This window comes from Teleopsis dalmanni, chromosome X (genome assembly GCF_002237135.1).
Source record: "Teleopsis dalmanni isolate 2A chromosome X, ASM223713v2, whole genome shotgun sequence".
Classification (NCBI taxonomy): domain Eukaryota; kingdom Metazoa; phylum Arthropoda; class Insecta; order Diptera; family Diopsidae; genus Teleopsis; species Teleopsis dalmanni.
In genome coordinates, this window is record NC_051848.1 from 24831812 (window position 1) to 24852789 (window position 20978).

Below are 20978 nucleotides of genomic sequence, written 5' to 3' on the forward strand. Positions count from 1 at the left end.
TATTATACATATAACTTAACCTATTCTTATTTGCTTCCTAAAATACTATACCAACTATAACTTCTATTTGAGTTATTTTACTAGGAAGTCTCATAGTGATTTTAACACCAATAGTGTTTTTCAAAAAAAAAACACAAAAATGTATAATAAATTTATATATAAAATTAAATTAATTATATCATGAAAGAAACTATAAAAACCGAAATATCTTTCCGCGATCTTAAATATTTTTTATGTATTTTCCTTAAGACATACCATATATCGCTGCCATACCAGAGTATATAATTGGCCGACATTTTCTTGACAACCTACAATAATTTTGTTGTCGTTTTATTGTTTAAGTTTAATTCGCACGAAGTGTAATTAATTTAAAAGTTTTACTTTCTTCCTTTACTATTTTCCTTAAAAGGTTAAAGTCATAACTTTCATTTGATTTCCGTTAATGCTTTGCTCCGGGCATGTATTTGACCACAAAATTAAAAATAAAAAGTCATTTTGAAAAATGTTGAACAAAAGTAATTACAAAACTCCATTAGTGAACAGCGCCGTAACCGGAAATGGACACAAAACACGACCAATTGGCTAAACGGCACTACTAAACCAAAAATAGCAAAATTTAAAACAAAACGAAATGAAACCAAACCATACCAAACCCAACCAAACCAAACCATACCATACCGAACCGAACCAAAGCAAAGCAATAACAACAACTGTACTAATGACCATTCTCTGAGGTTAACAACGTACACAGTAGATACAAATACGAATCTATAAGATTAAAAAATATAAACTTAGCACTTAATAGTCAATGTGTGAATATATACGTGTACTTACGTTCAGTAGTGTTGCAGTTCAGTAGTGTGCAGTTCACCTATATATACATATATATATATATGACTATTCATAGTTATATGTATGTGTAAGGTATAAGTATGTGTGCCATTGTGCGTTGATTTGGAAAGTTAATTATTTTTGACCCGTACAGCCTTACAGTGGGTTGCATAAATTGTGATACTGTGCGTAGTGTCTGTTTACATGTACGGATTCGAAAAGGTTAATTACAAAAACAAATTTAGCACTTACTACAGCAACAACAACAACAAAAACAACATCATGCACGTACGACAATTATGCTTATTAAACACAGTCCAAATCGTCTAGCAGCCAATAGTCAGTAACTAAGGTGATGTAATTAAAATGAGCTCCACCAACCTACCTACCTACCTGCCTACCTGCCTACCTGCCTATGTGCATCTATGAGTTACTTATGATGGGTTGCTCATATATCGCAGTCTACGATTGGCTGAGCGCTGTTAGTGTACAATATATTTCATTAATTAATATTGAATAATTTCTAGCTAACAGAAGTACAATTATGGGATTGCTATTCTAATTATTATTGTTGCTGCCTTCCATTGGTATGTTTAGTGAAAAGTTCATTCTTCATTTTTAACCTTATACAAGCTTGTTCATAAAATAAAATTAAGCACAAAGCATCACAACTAAGAGCATAGGTATCTCTCTAAATAGTTATTGTGCCTACTGCACGCATGCAGATATACAAATGTACAGATATGCAGATATACAGATATGCAACCAAATTAAAACGCTTGTAATATCAATGAAGTTGCATCTTCCACTAAGCATCGATGCACTTTATAGTATGTTACTTCATATGTTTGTTGTTATCTTGTTATGTTGTTGTGTGCTGTATAAGCAGCAGAGAAGGACTGAACGGACACGAGGACCACGAGGTCAGGTAGTCATTGAAAATGTCTTTTCTGTATGACGCTACACTTGAACTCATTTATTTACGGTATTAAATATTGAGGTAAGGAAGTGCACACAAACGTTACACCTGCAACAAAAGCCATGAAAGCCTACTAATATGCCACAATCCTCAGTAAACAAAAGTGTGTAGGTATGTTATGTGCATATGAACAACTGTACTACACTACTATAAGGCTACTCGTACTGTTCTGTGTGTAAGAGATTGAGTTGGACTTTAATCTGGTTTCATATGACTTTGTTACTATTTTGCATCATTCCCGCTGCTATAGCTACTGCTGCTGCTTTGCTGTAGCTATTGTTTATTGTGTGAATATTTGTTAGTTGACTGGTGTTCTCACACATATCAACCAACACAATTCAATACCGAAATGAGTTTTCTTAATGTTGGCCTTTTCTATGCTATGCATTTCAGACAGCGTTCCAAAGTAACCAAAAACAAAACTCCATTGCAAACTCATTCAACTTGAACTTATCTGGTAACAGATACGTACGTAAGGTTTTGCATATACAAAAGTCTATTTACACCTCTATACGGCCTGCGTGTAACCAAACTTCTATCTGCTATCTACTATATCTACTATGTCTGCTATCTGCTATCTGCTTGATGTTATTGTTTTATGTTGTTGCAAAGCTACTTATGGTTATTTTGCATCATGATCAATGGTCAGTTATGAACATCACTGCATTTCCTACATGCCAGCATGCTCCTGCACTTGTGCATACATATGCACTCTCCTAATATTTTATGTAAGGATTTATCATAAATGTAATAATTTAGTTATTTCTGTTGCTGCATGCAACCAGTAACAAAAATATTATTGCAGCATAAGCTGTTGTTTTTGCTGCTTGGCATTGCACTTAGCAAGTGTGTTTCTATTACACCCAGCTTAATGCCTTTTCATTGTACTCATTGTGCATAGGGCAATCTATAAGCAAATTTATATCCTTGATCCTTGACTAAATGAAAAATTATTGCTTTGCTTTATTTTTATTAAAATAGTTTATTCTCAAAATTGCAACAAATTATTTTTAGTCCATAAACTATGCAAAAGGCAAACATGAAATATGCTAAGCCAAAGCTATTAAGTTGCTTTAGAATAGTGCAGATACTCGTATCTGCACGGATATTACTAAAGATATTTTTTGTGCACAATAGATTCTGTACTTAAGTTACAATTTTGTTAAAATTTTATCAACATTTTTAAGTAAAACTATGTAAGGATTAAATAAATTATTTACAATCAAAATTTTGAAAGAAAGCTGATATTTTGCTTAAAATTTTGAAGTGCTACTTATTAATGTATCTGAGAAAGCTTTAATGTAACAAGCTTTATGGTTACTTAATTCACACTATTAGGTAAATTGGATGTAATATATGTAGATGCAACACTTGAAATACATTGCCTTTGACCGTAAAATGCATAGAGCATACGTAATTTAGAAGCTTAAGCAACTGTATTTTTTTATAAGAACGGTTCGAACAGCAAAGAAGAAATAGCAACAAAAATGTGATTCATTTATTTAAATTTGGCTAACCATACTGTTAAGAGTAGTGTCAAGCACTGATCTTAGGAAATATTATTTTATTTATTTTTCTTCTGACAAGAAAATGGAATGCTTTATGCACCGTCAAACCGACCATCTTCAGAATAGTGTTCTTGACGGCTTCCACTTTTACTATATAGGTATAGCATGCGGAGTAAAACAGCACTTCTTCGGAAAAACTTACGAGATATATAAAATGAGATATATGAATTGTTACGTATGGTCAGTCTTACTCTATGAAGTTCGATTTGAATAAATTGGCGGTTTTCCAAATGTGCTGTTATCGCCGTCTATTAAAAATACCTTTGTTTAATAGAGTTACCAATGCAGAAGTACTCAGAAGAATACAACAAGAAAGCAACTTGGGACACATAAGACGTGCACCCAAATACGAAGTATTGCAACTAATACTTTATAGCCGTATAGAAAGTCGCAGAGATATTTGGCGGAAACAACTCTCATGGTTAAGAAATATTCACACCTGGACAGGACTTCGAACTATTGGCGAAATAAAACACTCTGCGCGTTCGAGAGAGCTTTTCACAGCGTTGCTGGTATTCAAGGCAATGAAATGGGGGACAAAGTCAGAAGAAGAAACGCAACTTTCTATCCATTCTTCCATTCTTTTGAACGACGCAGAGGAAAAGGAAAGAGAACTCTACTCGGAAAGACTACCACGACTATCGCAATTTAAAATGCTTTTAGTAACTTACAACCTAAAACGCTTCAAGGATTACATACAACAACCTAAGACTCATTATGGAATTACAAACCGGTCGCTGTAGATTGAGTAATCACCTAAAAAAATTAAGGAAGTGCCCGGCATTGTTGCACAAGCGTGAGAAACATAAGGGTATAACATAAGGAGGGTATTTCATGGAACATAGAGCTTCAAGACCAAAAAAGTTAGCCCCTATATTGTTTTTCATTAAACAAAACGGACTTGAAAAAATAATCCAATCCGATTAAGGATCACAATAGATCTCTTGGGTAGCAATGTACTCACTTTTTTTAACATACTCACTCTCTTGATGTACGAAAAATTCCTGATGTTAATGATATCATTATATACTCCAGTATGCGGCAACGTCAACAAATTGTTACGGAAACTTTTGTTCTTAGTTCTGATCGTTCAGCAATAATAATAACAATACTGTTCTTCTCAAACAAAACAATAAGTATATAAACTTATAACCACAGAAACGGAGCTACATTCCTTAATTCGATTCCAATTAAATATACTGCTTAAAATAGCTGCTAGTATTGATTCCATCATGATACGATCAAAATTAAATCTATATATTTATTTATATATATTGCCTATTAATACACTCAATCATTCAGTTTATTCCAATCAACTGTCAATGAATTTCAATTGCTCAAGTACAATAGTTCGAGAGTTCGAAAGTGAAATTCAAAAATTACAGGCTCTGATAAAGATAGTTCCATTGGAGTTTGTAGTGCATGTATGTGACATGTGACGTTCTATCAAATTATCAAATTACAAATGCGTACAAATTCAAATGAAAACGAGAACTAGAACGAGTACAAATGAGTAAATGTTGATGCTGAGATTAAAGTCAAAATGTATTTTGCTAATGAATAGCTATATGGAAGGACCGACGAACAGATGTACAGCATGAGGAACTGACTGAACTATAAACAGATGCATTGACAGATTGTTATTTTTAGTTGAGATTTTGTGCTTGTACATGACTTCGTAGTCAAAGCATAAATACGCTGATGAGCCTCACATCAAAGCAGCTTGAAAGTTGTCAAAAACTTGAAGCTTGACGGTAGAGCGTAAAGCCATTCGAGCAGCAACAACTTTTACATATTAACATTTTCACAGTCGTGCAATTCCAATCCTGCAGGACTTCGAATAATTAAATGAAACTGTAACTTCCTCAATTCGTAATGGACACAGACTCATACGTATTCTTACCAGCTACTCTGCGCTGGATTTCATATCACTAATTGATGCCATCAATTTGAATCATTGTTGCTGCTCCTGGCACTTTTGTGGATGTTATTGCTTCTGCTTCTGTTTTTCCTACTACAGTATACATTTATTGTTGCATCCGTTGTCAGTTTCATGTCTCCGGAAATGGGCATGATTTGCTTTTGGATTAAATTGAAAATTATTGGTATGCGCGTAAGATTAGTATAGCATCGGAAGCATTTTGTTTCGGTCGTATATGAATTAATTATGCAGACATATGAGCTGATACTGAATGAGTTCAACATTTTGTTCTGCGTTTTTGGCCTTATTGTGGTTATCCGATATATATAGTATATATATTGTATAGTTCTACAATATTTAAGTGGCCCTTAATGAATAAGATCTGTAATTTTCGTAACTAACATCTATGTATTAAAAGTTCCTCAGTACTTGTCCAAACTGTGTTACATGCTATCTTAAGAATTTCAAGTAATTGCGGTTTTATGATTATTATTATTATTATTATTAAAATCATGCACTGCGACCTAAAAGATCTATTCTGCCCCTTAGTCAGATTAAAGTGTTTCTCCAAGTTCGATTTCTTTAATGAAAGACAGTAAAGAGCCTATCTTTCCTAGTCTTGTCCTAGTCCTAGTTCCGCTTTTGTATTAGTTCCAGGCACTCCCAAGGCACATGGCAGTTTTTCTCTCTTTTCTACAGTACCTGCAATTTGAGTTGGATTGAATTCCTAACTTCAATAGATTCAAACTAAAGTGACCGGTCAATAATCCCATATTTATTATTATAGAAACGAGTGAAAGACCCTATTAGGAATTACTGACACCACAAACAAGAGTCATGCGATTTAAATTGTTTATTAGTTAAGCGGTTTAAATCAAGTTGTACTAAATAAGCCAGCTATGTTGTTGGGGTCAACTTTGGTTCAGTTGGTTAATGAATACTGACCCTACGATTTAAATTTGGCAGGGCACGAGCTCACTCCCTAATGTTTGCAATCACAAAAAATTATTAACGAATAAATAAATAAATAGAAGAAATAAATCCAAGACCATTAATGATGGGTATTTGACAATACTCCAAACAGCTAGAAATATAATTAATTAAAAATTCGTAATATTCTTGTTGTTGTAATTCACTAGTGCTCGTAACCTCTCTATAAAATACAATAGTTTCTATTGAACCAGGAATGATGGGTATTTCTCAGTACTCGAAACAACTATATGGTCAGCCAAATGTCAATAAATTAACTAAAACTTTTGTTGTTGTCTTTTCATATCTATTCGAATCCTTTCTAATTATTTAATTTGTTTGACATACTATTAAATCTTAAGAAGTTCATGTTGAATCCGATTCAATGAGTCGTGATATAGATCTTTGTCTGAATTACTGCATTTATATGCTTAAAATATATTAAGTATTAAAAAAAAAACTCAGATAAGTTATAATTTTTTAACTAGGTGGTACGCAAAGTCTTATTTCTTTGTTTTTCTGGATATAATCGAGATTAAAATAAACGACGACGAAGAATTTAAGTTATATACAACAACTTATCAAATACTTTGGTAGAAACTCACTTAAGCAGTCATCTATCAATGAAGCAGTACATCTCTAAAGATTACTCTAAAGATTTATTAATTACTTGCTTGTCGTTACAATTCGCAGAACTAACGACCATAACAATGAGGACTTAAATAAAATCATATTAATAGCTACCTTCTGCTCAAAAAGTACTCGGATTTTGTAAATAAAACACAGAAATTTAAATTTAATTCTAAATTTATTTTATCTCCTCCAAAATATGCTCCTTCTGAAGCGAACCCAATCTTCCATACACTTTTGGCTTTTAGTTCCTTCAGCGAATTCTCTTTTACCGATTCAATCGACTCAAAACGCTTACCACGAAGGGGCAATTTGAGTTTCGGGAACAGGAAAAAGTCGCACGTATCCAAATTTGGCGAATATGGTGCCTGAGCGATGACAGTGATGCCATGTTTGATCAAAAAATCGCGTACAACAAGAACTTTCCATAGTAAAAATCGTTAAATGCACTTGAGGTAGTCTCACATTAACAGCTGCTGTAAACAAACTAATTGACAGATGGCGCTCAAATTTGTACCATATGTCAAGAAAAGGTGTACCAACATAACAAAAAAAAGTTTTTGGAAAGGATCTATTACAAGGTCTAGTTAACTAGGTCTAGTTAACAAACAACAAAATCCGGATACTTTTTGAGCAGAAGGTATAGCGGCTAATATATTGAATATTTTCAATAAAATTATTTGTTTTTTTTTTTTTTTGATAAATAAAAAATTCTTTTTGTTGTTGGAGAACAAATTAAAAGCATCGTACTTAATTCCTTAAACCTTTTGAATAAACGATTAGTTGTATAAAAAAATGCAATAAAAAATTACCTTCTCACAGATACGAGTATATATATATACATATATATATATATAGAATAAAATATATATATATATGTAATATTTTTGATTTGACAAAAAGCAATTTGTTTGTCTTTGACAATGCGGTTTGCTTGGTTGCAAATATATTTTATCTTCTAAATACAATTTAATTGCGGTTCAATTCATTTGAATGTTGGACAAAATATTGACCAATGCATCAAAAGCAAACATCCTGTAAATTTGTGGTTTATTTAAGCTCCTACATAACAAGTCAATAATAATTTTATCAAATGTCAGCAAAATGACAAAATCATATTAAAGCAATACATATATATATATATGCATATATATGTACACATATATATATTTTACATCTAAGTCGTTAAAATTGAATTGAAATATAATAGTTCACACTATTTTTTCTACTTAAATGTTAGGTTTTTAATAATACATTTCCATTAAAATTTTATTTATTTGTTTTTGGTTTTTGTTATAATATTACAATTATTATTTATTTAAATTCATTGGCAAACAGTTAAATGTCAATATTTAATTACTATTTTATTAAAATGGATTTTTATTGTATGAATCAATTTTCAAATTAAATTGTATCGAATTAAATGAAATCAAATTCATTTTACTCGAATTATTAAAAATAATTAGATATTTTTCGTTTAGCAATCAATTTTATTGCCAATCAATTTTATTCGATAAAAACTAGCGACCAAGCGAATATCTGTAAATAAAAAAGTCTGAAAAGAGGACAGTTAGGCCGTAAATTGGACATTGGAAATTATTATACATCCTCTCCATTTACAGTTTGCAACAGTTACTGAAATATGGTCCTTGAGTCCTTTAAACATTCAAAGTCCTTAATTGCATGTTTCCACAGCTTACTTAGTAAGTTGTACTTGTCGTTTCCATTGGGTTAACTTGCTTACTGCACAGTAAAAAGCTTTTTTGTGTGAAAAGTCGTTTGAAAGTTTAAAGACAGCTTCGGTTTGTTTAGAAAAATTCCACTCAATAATAAATCACACAAAAAATTAATTATAAAATTGTTATATTAAATTATTAAATTTTAATCAGCAGTGCCACCAAATCAAAATCATAAAATTTACAACACTTTATTATATTATATTATATATTATTGTTTTATGATGGGTAATGACAGCAGTATCAATGAGTTTATCCAAGGTCTAACTACGATCTTTAAGTCTTAACGTGAATTTTCAACTTCTAAATGGAAGCTAAATCAATGATTTTATATTAAACTAAGTTGTACATTGTCTTTACTGTAAAAATGCTGATTTATAGTAATATCCATTACTATTTTCCATAAAGTGCTTTTTAACAGCATTTGTATGATTTATAATTGTACATGTGAGATACATAAGTAATACATGAATTTTATTTTAATATTTTTTAATTGCAATAGACAAGTAAGCGTATCGCTAACACAATTACTTTGTTATAAGTTGGTCCATTGGCAGTAGAATCGGTAGAATCTTTTTGCTACCGAGCTAAAATCCGAGCTGAAAACATAGTATTAGATTTTATTAAATACTACGTACTTGAATTTAATAGATAGAGTGTGTAATGTATATTTTATGTGATTTATAGAGATATTTATATATATTATCAATATATATCAGGCATTGTTCGGGTACGTTATGGTAGGGTAGGTAGGTTGGAGTGGCGGCCTTGTTTAGAAAGAAAGAAACCCCACTTGAGCACAAATAATGGCCCGTACGTTATGGTATTGTTTCTTTAGATATAACAAATTCATCTTCATCTATGTTATATGAACATAGATGAGGTACTATATCTCGATTCATGAACTCTTTGTTGAATTGGAACAACGTGAAACAAGCTCTTAATCATTAGTCACCCACTGCAAAGTTTCTTAAGTAAATGTAAAAAAGTCGGCCGGCATGTGTTGCAATACATGGATAGATTAACACTGAATGCGTTACTTATGTCAAGTTCAGCCCCATCATACTAAGCTAAGTACCGTAAAATTCAAAGTTTAAAGAAATATAATCATCATATAGAATTAAAATAGAAATCTAGTAAAAATGTAATCAACTAGAATTGAGAAGCCGTGTTTTGAACTTTTAAATATGATCACTTAGTATAGAATCTATGTTCTTCTTCGGTTATTTTATTCCGGAGGCAGCGGAATAGTATTTTTTTAGAATATTGCAGTTTTATATTATCTGCTCAAGGTTATATAGGTGCTGAAGATACACCTATTTGACTTGTTTGAAATTGTAGTTTATTAGTTTTAATTTTGAAACAATTATATTATGAATATTATATTAATATTAATAATATTATAATATAACAGTATATTATTATATACTCTTTTATATCGTATATATTATTACTATTATATTATAATAGTATTAGCTCCCTTAAGACTGTATGTAATCTAAACTGTAGTATTATTTTATATAAAAAATACAGATGGTTAATGGTGAAACGGCATAACTGTAAGCTTTATCTTTATTACGATTGTCTAGACCGGATAAGATCTTGAGCTAATACAAATCACTGAATAGGCTGGGGTACCGCAGAAATAAATACATACGTTTTCGGGAAAAAATAAAAATACGGCTTTAATGTTAAATATAGTTTTATAAACTGTATTAATTTTTCTTTTATAATTATTAATATTAGTTATTGTAATATACACTGGATACTGGATATGGGTTTTTTGAACCAGTTGTACACAAAGAAATATATACTAAAAACTTTATCAATTCAGTAAATAACCGTGAAATATAATAAATTATTTAAAGCATTTTAATTCATTTATTTGGGATACCATAAGGTTAAAATAATGTAATGTTACTAAAATATAACAGAGAATAATTTGCCTAATTGTGGTAGATTAGGAACATGTCACGGGTCGCACATATTTAAGCCGCGGGCCGCATGATGCTCGTGGACTGTACTTTGTGCAGCTCTGATCTGGTATATAATTATTTCTGTTATAATGAATAAAACTGTAAAACTGTAAAAATACTGTAGTACTACTATATAAAAAATACGAAAAATTGCTTTAGCTTATTTTTTAATATTTTATTAAATATTTCAGATAGTTTTTTTACATATTTTTTTTTCTACATATATATATAAATATACGTTGTTATATAGTTTTTAAATTTAAATTAAATATAAAGAATTTTTATGTATATGTTATATGCAGTATTGCATTTTTGAACAATATTTTTTTTCAATGAAAATATTAATTACCAAACAAATTTTATTCGAAATCACATTTAAGAAAATATAAATAACTTATTATTAATCATTTTGTATATGCGTGAATAATAATAATAATAAAAATAATAGTTGTAATTTCACAAATGCTTAGAGCAGATCAACCAACTAATGTCCATGGCCATGACCATGACTACTTTCCTTCTTATGTGATTTGTGCCACTTTTTCTCATGCTTGTCACCATGTTTCTTTTCACCTTCATGTTCATTGTCCCATTTCTTTTCCTCATCCTGCGCCTTCTTGTGCCCTTTATGTCCTTCCTTCTTATGCCCTTTCTTACTATGCCCCTTTTTACCATGTTTATTTTCATGTGATGACTTTTTATGTCCGCCCTTCTTGTAATGTCCGCCTTTCTTATGTTTTTTACCTTCTTCAAAACCGCCATACTTTTCTTCACTACCTTCAGCGTGATCCTCATCATAATATTTTTTTTCCTTTTTATCCTCATTTAGCTTATGCACGTGATGTTTGCCCTTAATCGAGTGTCCCTTTTTATACGAACCGTGGTCTTCAAATTCATGTCCTTTTTCGCCCTTCTCACCTTTTTTGTGCTTCTTCAGATGGCTATCCTCTAGTTTATGCTTCTTTTCGTATTTCTGTTCCTCCTCTTCTTCACCTTCTTTGCCAGCCTTATCATGATGACCCTTTTCGCCCTTCTCATAATGCTCCTCGGATTTGTGAGATTTCTTGCCTTTTTCACCACCTTTTTTGTGATGTGCACTGTGCTCTTCTTCGCTGGACTCAGCATGCCATGATTTCTCCTCATGCTTTTTACTTTCAGCTACAATCATATCCACGAGGTAAGCATCATCATTGCGATTACCATTGACAGCTGTCAGAGCTGTCACAGCAACTGGGAAACTACTTGGTAATGACAATGCATGTGCATCTACTGTAACTTTGCAATAACAGCACAGGAGCAATACCACCACTTGAGTGATCAGGGCCTTCTGTAAGCCACGTTGGGATGCCATTACTTCTTGTCTGGAGGAAGTAGCGTGCCTTTGTTGACGTCGCGTAATTTTCTTTGTGACTGCAGCAATTATGCAGTTTCTGCGAGGTTTTTATGTTGCATTGCGAATTACGTGCCGCTGTTCCGATTGAATGGAGTTGCAGGTTGTTTTGCTGCTTGAATGATGGAATTATGACACTCTTCTTCTGCGCTCAAAAAAAATGCATTTTAACGCTTGTTAAGTTAAGTGAAAAATCAAGATAAATAAAAAATTAGTCTTGCAAAAATTATTTTTTTATTATTATTATGTTTGGTTGTGATAAAATAAGTTTCGTTTTTTTCTATTGTACTTTTTTCATAAAATACTGTAAGAAGTTCATTCAACTACTCGAGTTGGAAAAGTTTCAAAAAAGAAAGTATTTCTTTTCAACATAATTATAATATAATCCATCAATATCAATATTTCAATATCTCTGAATGACCTAGCTAGGCTTGTTACCGCTAAACTCATTTGGGTTCCTGATCACAGGTATATCTCGGGTAATTGCACGGCAGACGACCTCGCCAAGGCAGGCACTCTTCTCCCTTAATATTCACTTCTCAGATATAGACGTTCCACTTGCTACGTTTAATCTGCCAATTAAACAACAATAACTGAACATAGCCAAGCAATACGGAGCTAATGAAATTCATTGTCAGATATCAAGATTGACTTGGTCTAATTTAGACAAAACATGAACAGCACCACGGTATCTGCGCTAACGACTTTTGTCGAGGTTGTGGCTCTGAGGATGAAGAGGAGACCGTATTCCAACTCATGTGTCAGTGCCCTTCTTTAGCTGATAGAAGATTAAAAGCCTTTGGATCCTCTTTTCTGACCGATCTGACTAAGCTGTCTTCCTGTAATGTTAGGAACCCGGCCAAGCTTATAGAACTGTCAGGTTGGCTTTCCTTAACCTAATGGGGGAGTCATCACCTTTTCCGGCGTTGGCTGTATACTAATTTAAATCTATGTATGTATCAATGCTATTCCAATGGTACCACAATGGGCCATATTAGACCTTAAGTGGGATTTTTGGAAACAAGGACGTCCAAACTACTTACTTACCTGTGTTCATAAAATTCTATGTATGCAAAAACTTTCATTGCTCAAGTTCCAGGTTGTTTACGAAGACATAGAGCAAATTATCATCGACCTATTAAGAAATATTTTAACCTCGTTTATTGGCATGCAATCATATTCTCATATTATTTTAATATTGTTATTTTGAATTAGTGAACGAACATATAGTACCATTTACAACCGATTTACAACGAAGAAAACCTTATATCAGCACAAAATATTGTCACGCAAACACTTTTTTTGTAGTTGAAAAAAAGCGAATGTGACGTCATCATGAAAGTTAATGGCAATGCAACTAAATCTGAAAGTTTCAAATACTTTTGCATGTCAACAACATCTAATTTAATACAAACACAAGACATAAACGTAGAAAAACTTGTGCCACACAAACTTACAGGAATAATCATAACTCTATTCAGAACTCCATTCTCCCACACTTGATTCCTTCACAAAGTGTCTAACTCCATGAATTTGCCACAACAACAGAAGCCGCAGCAACAATTAGTAAGACTAACTTTAAAGTCAGTCAGTTTAAACTATTTTTTACCGCTTCCTGCCAATGTGCTTTTGTCCCTAGAGTGGCACTGGAAAGGCAAAAAAGCCCAGTGGCAGATTTGAAAAAAATATCCGGAAAAAAATGTTACACATACTAAAATAAAGGAGCACGAATTCCGGTGCTGTGAATGAAACTTCGAAGCACTTTTGCGGACATGCAAGTCGAAAAGCGTTTCAGGGTCTATCAATGGTGCATGCATTTTCCAACAATTTCTGACCTGCTTACCGTTTATAATAGGCAATTTTGTGCTCAAACGTGTTTACCAATTCCCCATTCGAAATTGGGAAAATTGCTCAGTAATCACAGTGACCCGTAAAATGTTGCACTTTTCAGACTTGGTCAATGCGTTTTTTCCACTTTGAATGCCTGTAAAATGTGGTTAAAATTACAATTTCTCGATTTGGATACGTGAATATGTGTTAATTAATTGCAATTTCCACATCACATCACACATATTTAATCACTCTGTCATGTTTACAGCAGAATATAGCGTTTTCAAAACTCAATCGTTTGTTCTATACAGAAACCATCATCGCGTGTTAACAGAATTATTTAAAGGACTTTAATTAGGATACTGACGGATATCGAGACAATGTTGGGGTTTATAAATATAAAATATTTAAAATGTAAAATACAAACACTTGAAAATTTGATATAAATGATAACACTTAGGAATTCATGTGGGACCCAATGAAGTCATGATCATTAAACAATTCTAAAGTAGCTAAAGTAGATATTTACGGAACTGACATCTATTATTCTAAATACAATATGTCATCGAGATAGAGATATGCATTCAATTTTCTTCGACAAAAACTCTTCGACATAGGCTCATTGTGCTACCGTATTACTGAAAACACAAGGGCTAAAACTATCTGGAACCTTTGACAAAGCTTAGGTATATAATATATAATTTATTATATATAACACATATTTTTGATATATATAATACATTTTTTTGTGAAGAAAATGTTTACTACATTTGTATGTAGTATACGGGCTAAAACATTCCCTCTTCAGCGATACTTTTTCCCCCATGGAACCGCTTTCTTATGACTTCGAGGATGATTTCTATTATGTTGGCATTTCCATCTGTGATTTTCGATCAGCGTCCAAACCGCATTTTCTTGGTGTCTGCATTATTCATTAACTTAGTTTCTGGTTCTCCTTTCTAGGTCTAATTTCTTTGCTTTGAAAACTCAAATCACATATGACTTTAAAGTTCGCCAGCTCTCTGTGTTCGCGCTCATTTTTTCCACCATATTTTCGTTATTTTTTGGTCCAATCTGGGCTGTTATCTTTTCTCTAAATGTGAACCACCTATTACAGTAAAGGAAGGTGTGCTCTGTGTCGTCACAGTTTCCGTCGCCATAAATGCAGTCAGGTAGATCCGCCTCACCCATGCACTAAGAATACTTATAAATATACCTCTTCATGTCCGTTCAGCATTTAAGTGAGATAGTAATTTGTATCTCCCGATTTCTACTTAAACACTTAGGTGATTATATTTGGTATCAGTCTAGCTGTCTAGCTGAGTGCTATTGTTTCATCTTTGTTACCACATTTCGATGATTCGTTGCAGATCTTCTCTTGCCATTTGTTGAGTATAGTAGCTGGTTATTTTCTTGTGGTGTACTATTCGGCGGTGCTTTGTATATATATATAATGCATACTTTTAATATATATAATATATATTTTTGATATATAGAATATATACTTTCGATATATGTAGTATTAATTTTTAATATTTATTTAATATGTATTTTTAATGTATTTTTTAAAATAGTTTTTTTGAATTCTATTGGGATACATTAGTGTGCTAGAATTAGACTAATTCAAAGATGAGTGGTAAATTTTTTTATTAATTTTTAAGAGTTGTTATTTATATTGTAGATATTTTCATATTCACATTAATTATTTGTTTGTATTTAATCATATTAATCTTACTAAGTAGTTTTACGAATATGAAATTCTGTCCGTAATATTGAAGAAAAAGATGAAAACGCCAGAGGAGATGAGAAGAGAGATGCTTCTGTATAGAAGCATTTTTGATTATTATCCATTAGATTGAAGTATGTAATTTGCTTAACCACAAATGTTTCTGCTTAAGGAATTTTCGATATTTTGCCTACTGGGTGCAGTGGATTTGCTAGCTTGCAAGTATTCCGTATGCATAGTTTAATGTAAACGCAAACACGTTCATATACCATATATGTAGATGTACGAGTACGAGTACGAGTATTGTAGAGACGTCGAGGTTCTTAAACATTTTGTTTGCTTACCTACCATAACTCATTTCAATATCCTTTATTTTGCTTAATTTCTGATTTTGTTGACTTTTTGTTTTTGTCTTCGGTATGGAAATACTTGAAGAAAACTCCCCAGCACTTCGTCTAGCAAAAATGTATTTGCTCAACACTCGTTCTTGATACGTTTGCGCCCCAACCTGCCATATTGGTTTTTCGCATTACTCGCTGCAATTTGCAGCACTTATGGGTGCCTCTCTGTGCCGACTAAGCAAATTTGTGTGAATTTGGTTGGTATGGCTTAGTACTTTATTTAGACTTAAAATTCTACCTAAAGCATTTGGGAATTGAAAATTCATTCGAAATTTAATATTGCAGTTCTGAATTTTTGATCAACATTATTTTGGGAAGTAATATCTGGTTTTGCAATTATTATATATTAGATATTACACAGTAGTGTAATAAGTGTAAATAACCTATTATTAATTTTTTAAATGATATGAAATAAAAATTTTTTAAATGAATATTCTATTCTAATATTGGTTTTTAGTGCGCTTTAATGTAACGAGCGATAATTTATAAAACAACAACTGGACTGACAAGAGTTTTGCATACACTATCACTTATTGACTAAGCTAGGTAGGATTCGAGAGGTGGTCTTATGCCCACTCTTCAGCTTGCTCACACACAGATCAGAATAATTGAGAATAATTTAACATGCAAAGTGCTTTCATATAAATAAGTTCATTATAAATAAATCAATTGATTTAAGGCGATAAATGTTGAATGCAGCCCACAAGTGAAATGGGAAATGATCAAAATTTGAAATATTTAATATAAATATTAAATATAAAAAAATTTGTTATATGTTTTATAAGCGAAATTTAAATAAAAATAAATGCATAAATCAGCTTATGCCAAATCTTAATTTCAATAACATAAGTGGTTCTAACTGCAGTGGTAACATATATTTCATAATATAGAAAATAATATGGAAAATATTTCATAATATAGAATATTTCTGATTTCAATATTAATATTTTTTATGGAAACGAATGTATTCCTAAATCAAATAAAAGAGATTAAATGCATTTCTCATTTTCCACAGAAATATTTATAATTAAAAAAAATTAAGAATCTTCTTTGGCTTGTTTTCATAACAAAACCATTTACATCAAAGCTGGATGTACAAATTCAAAGAATTTCTGTGTTCATCAAGTGGTATTTTTTCAATATCAATAACGCTTTCAGTGCAGATTATGTGACTATGAAGAGATGATTTCGATATTAGCACTCTAGTCTGAAAAAATAAACACAAATAAAAACTAGCTCACAGTACTTATATAGCATTTCAGAAAAACTATAAAACCAATTGCACTGCGATGCAAATTTATTGGTAAATTACAGCAAAAAAATTCTATACAAATTGCTTTGAAAATCTCTGGAATCAATTTGTCGAAGATACTCTATTGGTATTTGCCATTGCAAATCACTAAAAACCGCATCGAGAATTAATGCATAAAAACATGAATGTAAAGTATTTAGAAATATTGAAGCTAAAATGCTATTAAAAAGGAAATGTTACTCAAAAAAAGCCCTAAAGTGAAATAAATAGGACATCACAGGATTCACTCACAGAAGAAAAAACCAATATGAATATTTATTGGAAAAATCTAAAGATGAAGAGTTTTATTTTTTCATTTCACATTGACTAACTTTGACTAACTTTGACTACCACATATTTGATTTGCTCAAATTGCTATTTCGTTATTAAAAAGTTATTCTCTTTGGCATTTAATTGCATTCATTCCTACATATACTCAGCTTGATATTTAACAAGATACACTAAACAAACCAACATTCAATCAATCATATTTTTTAATATTGCCATTAAAATACATTCGATTGAGTGCAATACTATATACACCAGCCCTTACCGTAATTCTTCATACATTTTAGTATGACACGATAGTATTCATACGATTAGAGTCTGAACGTAGGCTTCAATTCTTATACGGATTTGCTTCTATAACCACAAGTAACACGACATACTTTTCTCGAACTGTTCACTTTATCATGATTTGATTAGTAAATCTGAATTCAAACTAGATTTACTCCCGATCTAATCAAAATTTGTTGTCCAATGGAATATTTTTAGAACAATACTATGTTCAAACGCAACTTAATTTCGCAAAAATCTTAATTTCGTCTTCGTTTCAACGAAATTAAGTTGTTTTTTCTCTACAAAATTCAGTTTTGAGGTTAGAACGAAATTAAGGAAAATAGCCTTATACTATGTTCAGAAACATCTTAATTTCGCAAAAACCTTAATTTCATCTTCGTTTCAGCGAAATTAAGTTCTTTATTCCTTAATTTCGTTGAAACGAAAGCTGAAATTAAGGAACATCTGAAATGCAACTATTTATAAGATAAATTCTATTCTAAATTCTATGAGATAAATTCTATGAGATAACCAAAAAAAGTGGCATAAATGTCACTAACAGTTGACTTTAATAAAATCAGAAAAATATTTTAAAAGTAGTGCAAATTTTTAAATTTGAATGTATAGTAAAAATTGTAACTGTGATTAATTTAAAATAGAGTGAAAAATAATAATTCACATACCTGAAATCCACTAAAGGTAATAAATCCTTTAAAACCATTCTTTATAGTTATAATAATCAAATCCTAAAATTTCCCAGAAGTAAATGGTATTTGGAGCATGTAATTTTTTAATTTGTACACAAAAAACATATAATTTCCTTGAGTGGGGACAGTGTGAACACTTTCGAAATTAACTTATTTTCATTTTTACAAAATTAAGGAAATTTGGCTATCTGAATATACGTAGGTAGGTTGGAATGGCGGCCTTGTATCCCAAAAAGCCTGCTTGAATTCAAATGATGGCCCATTGTGGTACCACAGGAATGACGTTGGTATGTACATAGATTTAGATCAGTATACATTCAATGCCGAACGATGGTTCGGCTGGTTTCTCCCATTAGATAGACTGATTCCAACCAAATTTCTCAGAACAGCTATGGGACAGAATTTTTTCGCCCCCGTAAAGCTAAGGGCTTACTCAAGTTTTCAAACAATTTTATAGTTTTATTTTCTTGTAGTCATTTGAGTTTTATATTAATCTATCTTTGGACATCACAGGTGAACATTAGCATTATAATCATGGTCGTAATCTCCATATTTTAGAATACTCAGAGTTTTATTTGTTATATATGATAAGTGGTAATTTCAGGTAAAATTTTTGTAGATAAAATAATATTCCTTTTCCTGACTCTTTATATCTGCATATCTTATATCACGACATCATCCCCCAAATTAAAGTATACCCTGTATGTAATCTATTGTGCGCATTAACTCAGAAAAATATTTATTAATTTAAAAAAAAATTGATTATTAAAAAATTAATAAAACTTAATGCATTTTTCTTAATGACTTTAAAAAAAACACATGTCAATTTTATGACGAATTTTATTGACGAACTTTAAGTCGCCATAAATAGCCAATCAAGGTGTCTTTCCAATTTAGTTCCATACAGATTTTGCATTAAAGATGTTGATATTCGCGTTTTTCTCAGTACTCGTTCTATTCGTTCTGGCTCGGCACACCCAATTTGAACAACAAATCCAGAAAAAAATGCAGCATTATTAAAATCCGTCTTTCCGAATTCCAATAGCTTATATTACGATGACGATAAATGGGAGCGACGGATATAAATATGCTGAATTAAGAAATACTACAGCTATTTGGTTTTGCTATTACTATAAAAACTACTCTCAAATATGTGTTCTCTATAACATAATAAAGTACAATATATATATTGTAGAATAATAAAGATTTGTTAAGTCGTGTTATTTTATTTTTATTTTAAATAAAATATCAGAATAAGTCACAATTCAGTCAGTCAGTGAATAGCTACTATATTCACCACTGTATTATTTTTTTTTGTGGGACTATGCAAAGGATTATGTCCATTCAGCTATACTTAATAAAAAGCTTTAAAGTTATCTTCAAAGAATTCATTATTGTAAGTTGTCTAATAGAATACATGTAAGCCGGTTAAGTAGTCAAGTAGAAGTCGGTCAAGCAGCCAAGTAGTCGGGAAGTGCAGTACCAGTAGTTAAATCAGCAGTCAAAGAATTGGCCGGTTAAGCAGTCAAAGAGACGTCTTTCAAGTAGTCAAGTAGTAGCAGCACCAGTAAGCAGTCGGCAATCAAAGAGTTGCAGTCTGGTCATCTTCACGTATCCACATCAAATAAAAGTACTAAATAAAGTCACTCTAGTCGCGTAACTTTGGATTCTTAGCACAATCACTGTGTTACATTAAATGGTCAACCTCTGTTGGTCAGTACTGCCGAAGCTGTGGACCCTCACCCATGGTATTAGACTTACACTTCCGGTCGAGTGCCCCAAGTGAAAGTCGCTCACTACCATTTATACTCCTAACAGTATCGAGTGGTGTCTACTGGATTTTAGTTGTCCCTTACGATAGGTATGCCTTACCTCTCGAATATTCTAACCCGTTTTCTACGGGGGGTTTTAATAGAGACAATAGTACACCGTTATCTATATAATATATTGTAAATATATTACATATTTACATATGTAAATTTTAAAAAGAATTTTGTTTTCATTCGATAGATAACAGATAAATTGAATGTGTTATCTATCAATTATGATATTTTCCACTTTTCATCATTGATGTGATATGATGCGACGTTTTGTAAGTGTGGGATCTTGAAATATGTATTTCAAAAACATATTTACAGTAGTTTTGAACAATAAAAATTATACAACTGACTAGCGAATTTGTCATAAATAATTTTATTCAATAACAAAACAGAAGAAAAAGTCTGTCGTCTTTCGCTCCTCTGCACAATTTCGATATTGAAAAAAAAGGACAGTTACAGTGTATATGCCAAGTGTACTTGAACCAAGCCACGATTACCGATGCGAGATTTCATAAGTTCTGCACAAAACGGCTATTCCGGTTGTACGAATGGAGCACTTGCTTTACTGGAATTTTTAATGGAATTTCTTCGAACTTTTTCAAATCCAACTGCGTGGTTTTAGGCAATACGTAACATAGCTTTCCA

General features: G+C 31.7%; 1 protein-coding gene across 1 annotated transcript; it reads right to left on the reverse strand.

Annotated features, from left to right (window-relative positions):
* Window positions 1–11094: 11094 nt before the first annotated feature.
* Window positions 11095–11961, reverse strand: LOC119688254 (ABC transporter F family member 4). Its single transcript, XM_038102933.1, has one exon. The coding sequence runs from the start codon at window positions 11959–11961 to the stop codon at window positions 11095–11097; it is 867 nt and encodes a 288-aa protein (XP_037958861.1).
* Window positions 11962–20978: the final 9017 nt, after the last annotated feature.

Coding starts and splice junctions, on each gene's coding strand:
- LOC119688254 (XM_038102933.1), bottom strand. CDS start 11,961: ATGGCATCCCAACGTGGCTTACAGAAGGCCCTGATCACTCAAGTGGTG.